The sequence below is a fragment of the Puma concolor genome, chromosome B2, assembly GCF_028749965.1.
Source record: "Puma concolor isolate L17-30 chromosome B2, mPumCon1.1.hap2, whole genome shotgun sequence".
In the NCBI taxonomy this organism is placed as follows: domain Eukaryota; kingdom Metazoa; phylum Chordata; class Mammalia; order Carnivora; family Felidae; genus Puma; species Puma concolor.
This window is the reverse complement of record NC_141671.1, coordinates 2,393,044-2,402,587: the sequence shown is the minus strand read 5'-3', so window position 1 is coordinate 2,402,587 and position 9,544 is coordinate 2,393,044. Positions and strand designations below refer to the sequence as shown.

The following is a 9,544-nucleotide window of genomic DNA, read 5'->3' as shown; positions in this document are numbered from 1 at the left end:
TGCTAGAAAATGCTGAAATGCTAATATTTCCTACACTATTATAGTTGTTGCTATTCTTTTTTTCAGTATGCCTTTACAGTATGTGCATACTTTTTTTTTACAATTAGAAATGGAACACTATTCCCAAGAGGGGGTGAAACAAGAAAAACCTGTGGAGCTTTCTAAAAAATTAATATGATGCAAATGCTGTAGAAACACTAAACCAGCGTCTCTGGAGGTTAGAATGAATCCATGAACTTAGACTTGGAATGCTCACTTGCATAAAAGAATACGGTAAGAAAATTTCCTTGAGAGTCATTAGGGGAAATATTGGAGGACATATGCTGGACACAAACACCTTAAAGGGTCTGAATTAAAAGACTTCTGTCACAGGGTCTTCCAACCCCAGTCGTCTGGAGTCACAGCCCCCATAAAGCACATTCTTCATTGCACTTGTCACATCCTTGTTCCTCAGTGTATAGATGAAGGGGTTGGCCATGGGGGTGATGATGGTGTAGAAGAGAGAAATGAACTTGCCCTGATTCTGAGAGTGGTTGTTGCTGGGCAGGAGGTAAGCATAGATGGCCGTGCCATAGAACAGGGAGACCACTGTAAGGTGGGATCCACATGTCCCAAACACTTTCCTCTGTCCCGCAATTGACTTTATTCTTAAGACCACCCTGACAATCCGACCATAAGAGAATGTGATTAATGCCATAGGTATGAGCAGAATGATCACACCGACAAAGAAGAGCTCAGACTCATTCACAGTGGTGTCAACACAGGCAAGCTTGAGCAGTGGGGGGATCTCACAAAAGAAGTGGTCTATTTTATTTCTCCCACAAAGTGGTACAAGGAAGATGAGCACCGTCTGCAATGAGGAGTTGGCAAAACCAATGAACCATGATGCAGAAGCCATCAGGACACAGAGACGGGGGTGCATGATCACTGTGTAGTGCAGGGGCCTGCAGATGGCTGCGTAGCGGTCAAATGCCATCACCCCTAACAGAATGCATTCTGTGTCCCCCAACCCTAGAGCGATGAACAGCTGCGCTACACAGCCAGAGAAGGAGATAGACTTGTCTGCTCCCCTGAGATGAACCAGCAGCTGAGGAACAGTGCTGGTCGTGTAACACAGGTCCAGAAAGCTTAGGTTGGAGAGGAAAAAGTACATGGGAGTCTGCAGGTGTGGGTCCAGGAGGGACAATGCAATGATGGTTGTGTTTCCCAGCAGGGTAAGCAGATAGAAGATCAGAAGAACCACAAAGAGGACTCGCTCCAGCTGAGGCTGGTCAGAGAAACCCAGCAGGATCAAACTAGTGAAAGAACTTCCATTTTTCGGGTCCATCCTTTCTTACCACATGTTTCCTGTCAACAGCAAGTATTTAGCAATTTTTAAAGAAATATTCTAAATAATAGAAAGTTAGCAGGGGGTGGATGTATCATGTTAAAAGACATGGCCATTGGATTATATCAATAACTATTTAAATAAATTATGTACTCATTGAAACTGACATTGCTTATACTAATATAGTTCCACACTATCAAAAAAGTAAATCATTAATATGTAATAGAAAATCAAATAATGGACCTTGTGTTTCCATCAGTCATAGGTACAAAAGTTTTTTCAGTCTGATCTTAAATAGGATTTAAAGTACTTTGAATATGTAGGTACATTTAGAGAAAAACAGGATGAGGAAAAAGAGGGCATGAAATCAGAAAGAATAGGAAAGAGATGGAGATAGAAAGAGAGTCATTATTTTAAATATGTATCTCATAATTCCACACAACTGGATTTGCACACACCTCACATGCAGTACTTTATAATACAACATAATCTCCAAATGCATCCAGATGTAGGAATTTATGACCTACAATGTACTTATACAAAAACTTCAATTACATTCAAAATTTCATGACTAGATCTGCAAATGAACACACATTGGTGTGTTTTTTCCTGTGGTAGTAAAACAAATAATCAGAGAGAACCAGAATACCACCATTCAATCACAGTGTTAACTTTTTCCCTAAAGATGCTTAAAATTACCATACCATTTTAACAGGAACTCCAAAAATTCATTTGGCTGTGTCAAGTCAGTTGGATTTAGAACTCAAAAATCCAGTCATCAATATTTTCCTCTTCCTTCTACAGATTTCTGTTACATACATTACACCAACTAGTGTCTGTAAAATTCCTGAAATAAGTTGGATTATTCCCTATCAACACTCTAGTCACAAAAAAACATTTTAAAAAGTTATCCAACCATGTAGTTCTGTACACACACTTCCTATGATAAAATAAGCAATAGAAAAACACACAGAGCTAAAGACAGAAGCACTCTCAAAGCAATGGCAGGTCAAAGCGCTATAATGCAATACTTAATGTATACAAGGGAAGGCATAAACAAAAAATTATTTTGGTATTACACAAAATCTCAGACATCCATCAATATTAGGTTAATTATTACCTTTCTGGAAGCTACCTTGCAGAGTTAGTGACACTGGACCAAATACATTGCCAAATATAAGGCTAGGTGATGACCATTTTCATCCAACGCTTACTACTGAAGAAGAATAGTTATACGCTGACCAAAGAGGCATCAGAAAATGAGGATTTCAGTTCTATCACATTCAAATGGTTGGGCATACAGCACATTGTTGATTCTTCTAAGACTTTTAAAATCTGAATCATGAATGGGGTTAGACCCACTGATGGGTGAAAGAAATTGGTACAAAACTGGCATAAAACAAATAGTCATAAATACTGAGAAAAGGATGTGGTATTTGACACTATTTTACACCTCCTTTTCCTACAAAGATGTGATCAGTGATATCAATGACATTTGATAAACAAAATCTATGCACAAAAATTTCTTAATAGAATTAATTGCACAGGTGTTTGAGACAATCTAAATGTGCAACACAAGGGAACATCACCTGACTCACACCTACTCAGAAGAACAATGAAAGCAAACCATGGTTCCAACTCTTGCAGACAAGCATGAATATAGATACATTTACCAGAGATAGATTCCTGACAAATTTTAAAATGTGTCTAATAGGGGACGTACTCACCAATGTGAAGGAGCACAAACATAAAACGCTAACTCATCCAAGGAAAACACCAATATAATAATGCAACATTAGAATACAATAATGATATATTTAAACAATATTATTTCAATAAGGACTAAGAAGGCAGTTGGGAAAAAATAAAATGCTGGTGAGATGACTTGTAAAGTGATTTGCTATTTTATGGGATTATATGTGTGTGTGAACTTATGTGGAACACAACTGATATGATATGAGATGATATGATGTGATATGATATGATATGATGATATGATACAGAAAAGTCCAGTTATAAAAATCACAAAGAAATTATTATTTCACATACAGAAAAAAATAAATACTTGAAAAAAGCATACATTATGTATGATAACTATCAAAAAGGGGATATAATGGCAAATGACATCTCGCAAAACTCAATTTTACAATAATAATTAAGAGAACAGACATCATCAGGAGGAGGTCAAACTTTCACTCTTTGCACATAACATGATACTCTATATGGAAAACCCTGGAGATTCCACACAAAAAAATGGCTAGAACTAATCCATGAATTCAGCAAAGTTGCAGGATGTAAAACCAATGCACGGAAATCAGTCGCATTCGGATACATCAATGATGAAGCAACAGAAAGAGAAATCAAGGAATCAATCCCATTTACAATTGCACCAAAAAAAAAAAAAAAACATAAAATACCTAGGAATAAATCTAACCAAAGAGGTGAAAAATCTATACATTGAAAATTATAGAAAACTTATGAAAGAAATTGAAGAAGACACAAAAAATGGAAAAAGATTCCATGCTCTTGGTTAGGAAAAACAGATATTGTTAAAATGTCAATGGTACCCAAAGCAATCTACATATTCAATGCAATACCTATCGAAATACACCAGCATTCTTGACAGCGCTAGAACAAACAATCCTAAAATTTGTATGGACCCATAAAGGACCCCGAACAGCCAAAGCAGTCTTGGAAAAGGAAACCAAAGCAGGAGGCATCACAATCCCAGAATTCAAGCTGCATTACAAAGCTGTAATCATCAAGACAGTATGATACTGGCACAAAGACAGACACTCAGATCAATGGAACAGAATAGAGAACCCAGAAATGGACCCACAAATGTATGGCCAACTAATCTTTGACAAAGCAGGAAAGAATGTCCAATGGAATAAAGACAGTCTCTTCAGCAAGTGGTGCTGGGAAAACTGGACCACTTTCTTATACCATACACAAAAATAAACTCAAAATGGAGGAAAGACCTAAATGTAAGATAGGAAGCCATCAAAATCCTCGAGAAGAAAGCAGGCAACAACCTCTTTGACCTCGGCTGCAGCAACTTCTTACTCAACACATCTCTGGAGGCAAAGGAAACCAAAGCAAAAATGAACTATTGGGACCTCATCAAAATAAAAACTTCTGTACAGCAAAGGAAACAATCAGCAAAACTAAAGGGCAACCAATGGAATGGGAGAATATATTTGCAAACAACATATCAGATAATGGTTTAAAGAACTTACCAAATTCAACACCCCCCCCCAAAAAAAAAAAAACAAAACAAAGAATCCAGTGAAGAAATGGACAAAAGACATGAATAGACACTTCTCCAAAGAAGACATCGAGATGGCAACCAACCATGAAGAAAAGCTCAACAGCACTCATCATTGGGGAAATATAAATAAAAAACACAATGATATACCACCTTACTCCTGTCAGAATGGCTAACATTATCAACTCAGGCCACAACAGATGTTGGCGAGGATGCAGAGAAAAAGTATCTCTTTTGCACTGATGGTGGGAATGTAAACTGGTGTAGCCACTCTGGAAAACAGTGTGGAGTCTTCTCCAAAAATTAACAATAGAATGGCCCTATGACCCAGCAATTGCACTACTAGGTATTTATCCAAGGGATACAGGTATGCTGTTTTGAAGGGGCACATGCACCCCAGTGTTTATAGCAGCACTATCAACAATAACCAAAGTATGGAAAAAGCCCGAATGTCCATCGATGGATGAATGGATAAAGAGAAGGGGTATATATATACAATGGAGTATTACTCGGCAATCAAAAAGAATGAAATCTTGCCATTTGCAACTATGTGGTCGGAACTAGAGGGTATTATGCTAAGCGGGATTAGAGAAAGACAAATATCATATGACTTCACTCATATGAGGACTTTACGATATAAAATAGATGAACATGAAGGAACCAAAAATAATATAAAAACAGGGAGGGGAACAAAACATAAGAGACCCTTAATTATAGAAAACAAAGAGTGGGTTGCTGGTGGGGTTGTGGGAGGGAGGATGGGCTAAATGGGTAAGGGGATTAAGGAATCTACTCCTGAAATCATTGTTGCACCATATGCTAATTGACTTGGATGTAAATTTAAAAATAAATAATTTCAAAAACCAAAGAACAGGCAACAAATAAAAGAGGTTAAATGCTTACTCCTGACACACACAAGGAGATGCAGTGATTACCATAACTGTTCAATATTGACACAAAATTCTAAAAATTTCAGTGCAAGAATCCATATTTCCACAAACCAGATGCTCAGTATGCACACTACATATTTTAAAGACAAAATATCTCAAGATAATGACTACACTTAAGATATTTAAAATATATAACACTCACTGATATATTTGACATACATACTCTGCCCTATCCAGTTCTTGAATGAATCCTGAAAAAGTGTGGGCAAGATTTCCTCAGCCTTAGTTCTATGACTGAATCGCTATTGCTTTCTTGATGCTTCTGTCCCATGGGTCTGAGCTGACCTCAGACATATGAGAACAGGCCCCTGATGACGAGGGAGTTTGAGCAAATGAGGGGATACAGCCATCAATACATACGAAATGACAGATGTAATGAACACTGACAAGGCTGTAGGGTAGGTTCTGTGGAAGAAGACGATGAAGTAGGATTTCCACTGCATTGTGTTTATTCAGGGAATGCTCTCGGGATAAACGGGGGAGGGAAGGAAGACAGCTTGCTTGTTGCTAAGCAAGGATGTGGTCTCCAGTGGAACAGAGCAGGAGCCTGATCCCATGAGAAGCTGGCCAGAACTCTCCAGTAGAAGCATCCATCTGTGATGGTAGAAATACTCTGTCCTCACTGTCCAATACTATACCCACTCTCCACTTGTCACTGCCTGAGCATTTAAAATTTCCCAGCTAAGAAACTGAACTTCACATGTTTTTCATTGTAATGAATTTAAATTTAAATCGCTTATGTGGCTACTTATTACACTATTGGACACCATGGCTCTGGAACATGAATTGCATCAGATTTAGTCCTGCCTTGGCATTGGCAGCCTTTTGTACATCCCATAAGTCTGTCACTGGCTTGAGCTGCACCCACCATGTTCCCCGACCACCTGGCACTATAGCTCCTTTGCAGGTGAGGGCAATTGTCTCAAGAAGGGAATGGCTGTGAACCTTGGAGCCCACACTCATAACAAGCAGGGTTTGGATTGGAGCCCCAGCAGGTAAAGAGCATCTGAGCAGGTCACCAACACTGTTCATACAAGAGTCCATTCATGATTGTGTGCAAGGGCAGAAGGGTGGGACCACTGTACTTTACACATGACCTCAGTGCAATCACACACACACACACACACACACACACACACACACACACACACACAACTTGTCATTTCCCTAATTCATCAATTAAGTAAACATTCAGTTTTCCTTCAACTTTGTCTTCTTCATGTTGGTATTTGTATTCAAATGAAAAATCATCATTTCTTGTTAACAATAAAGTAAAAAACAAGATGCATTGACACAACATTCACAAAATGGAATTTCCCTGTAGTAAATTTCACAAAGCATTTTCAATACTCAGTGCATATTTTAGATATTTCTGTAATACGGGAGAAAATGAGCATTTAGAAACTATAAATACTGACAATGAGTGTCTACATAGACAACAATATTTCACAGACATTATGGAACCAAAGGAATAGCGTGGAAACAATCTAATACTTTTACATATATGCATAAAAAACATATTTTATTATCACCAAAGATGCATACTTAAGTTGTTTTCATATGAGCATAGAGACGTGTGACGAATGTACTACATAGAATGAAATGTCTAGGAATGACTTGCTGACATCTCTAATCAGTAATTAAGTTTAGTTCTTCTATTTGATACACTTCCATAGTCTGTTCCTTCAGACAATTCACCACATATGCAAACAAATACAACCTTTTTATTTCAAAAACAATTGCAACTGAAAATAATTTAACTTCCCAATTCTTAAAGCAACAGAGAGACTTAGTTCCATTTTCACTCACCTTTTCTCACCTTCTCTGTTGGGTTTAAGCTATTTCCCTACCTCATTCCAAGTTACTGCCTAAATACAGCTCTGGGGATAGGAACACGGACATGTAGAATCAGAGTCTGCAGAAAATGCAAAGGTTGACTATACCAGCACTGGGTCATCCATAACTTTTTCTTATGCAAAGGGCACTCTCTCACAATGACTTCACAGGTCTTCGTGGGGCACCAGAGATCTGCACTTTGCCTCTTGGAGGTAGAAGATGAAGGCAGTCACAAACTCTCAGTATGGTTTCTCGAGTACGGTGACCTGCCTGTGTGACAGTGAGACCTTATGAGCAGGCGAAAGTGCCGTAACTCTGAGCTGTGTCTGGGCTGGCACAGAGAACTAAGTCCCTTCCCCTGCAGACGTCTCTGGGGAACGGATGCCAACACCTTTAATGAGCCCATGTCACTGAGCTGCCCAAACATGGCAATCCTCAGGGACAATAACTATGGAGGACAATGTCAGAGGAGGCCTAACCCGTCTTTTTATTCATTCGCATATCTGATAGGGAACAAATAACTCCCTAGACCTCCCCAGCTACTACAACTCTCATCTGTGATGACCTAGATGTTCTACAAAACACTTAAGATTTTTTCATCACAAGTGCCCAAAATATTTGCGTATACATATATAAGGAAGATTCCATTCAGTTACTTAATTTTAAACATAAATATTTGAATGTATCCTTCATTTAATTTCATTCATAACCAAGTGATTTGCGATCACAGAGCTAAGTCTTAGACACATTCTAATCTTTAAGGTAAATATAAAGGAGGGCAACCAAATTCTACCAAAATTTTAACGTGGCTAAGGGAATGAAATCTCAAATCCTCTAAATCACTGTTCAGTTTATATCAATTGGTTTTGGTGATGTACTCAAACAATTTTAAAAATTATGTCTTTTTAACAAAACATACATCGTTTATTTAAATTCAAGTTGTCCTTGCATTTCAGTTCCAAATGATTTAGAGTTTACCAGGAGAGTTAAAATAACCACAAAGTAAAGTGGAAGGAAGCCGATGGGTGGTTATTGGCTGTTTTTCATAGATGCATGATTGCCAGTTTCCTTTATTCATGTTCAGCCCAAGGAGATAAAGCATCTCCTGCTACAAACATTCTTAGATTTGAATTTTCTCAGTAATTCAATTCCAGCTAGATCGCATCCTGATAGTTAAGGGGAGAACTAGTATAGGCGATACACTCTGGGTGTCCTGAAGAGGGAGGGAATTACGGACCAATAATTAATGACTTTCTTCCCAGGCTTCACTCGCTGCTGCCAGTCTTACATGGTCAAATCACTTTGATAACAGCGTGGCATTATCGAGTGATGCTGACCCACACTGACATTCCTAGATGAGATATGACCCAGGGGAATGCTCGGTCACCTGTCTGAAGACACATATATAAGAACGCTCAATGGCACCACCGTTTGTATTCACTGAAACCTGGAAACATCCTAATGCCCATCACAGTAAACTGGGTCAACTGTGGCGTGTTCATGCAGAAGTGTGTACTCTACAACAAGATGAATAAAACTACAGCTAAACAAATGGAAACAAAGCTGTTCACACAAGAGTGCTGAGCAAATGATGCAAGTTAGAAAGAAATCCATCCCTCTACATAGAGTTCAAAACCAGGTAAACAAACTATTGTTTATGAACTCACACATGGGTGATAAGACTACAGTTATAGTCAAAAATATGGTCAAAACTAAAAACAATATCAAAGCACTGAATATAACAAGTCACCAACAAAGGGAAGGAAACAGTATGCACTTGGGTACAGGCCGTCCGAGGTTCTGTCCAAGGCTCTAGTTAACAGGGGTGTAGATATAATGACAATTCACTCTTAACTATTTTTTTAAACTGGACATAGTTTAATATGACAATGTTGTACAAAATACTGTACCTATGATACTAAGAAAGCAGGAGACAAAGAGGCTATAAAAAATAATGTGTATGATATTGAATATTTTTTAAAAGGATAAAAGAAGCTGATAAAGTCACATTTGGAAAAGCTAAGTTTAGAGAAAACAAATATCATTAGGAATTTTTAAGGGATGAGACAGGTAGAATAAAAGGAATACCAGTCAAAATACGATTTTATACAAAAGCAACATAATACAATAAGAAAGCAGAATTCCTTCACCAGCAGGGTCCTG

At 38.1% G+C, this 9,544-nt stretch overlaps 1 protein-coding gene across 1 annotated transcript; it reads right to left on the bottom strand.

Moving 5' to 3' along the window:
- Positions 1–352: 352 nt before the first annotated feature.
- Positions 353–1,348, bottom strand: LOC147580587 (olfactory receptor 2B8-like). The gene has a single exon (XM_086705986.1). The coding sequence runs from the start codon at positions 1,325–1,327 to the stop codon at positions 353–355; it is 975 nt and encodes a 324-aa protein (XP_086562112.1). The 5' UTR covers positions 1,328–1,348.
- Positions 1,349–9,544: the final 8,196 nt, after the last annotated feature.

Bases quoted from the DNA above. Each gene is read 5' to 3' on its own strand.
- LOC147580587 (XM_086705986.1), bottom strand. From the start codon at position 1,327: ATGGACCCGAAAAATGGAAGTTCTTTCACTAGTTTGATCCTGCTGGGT.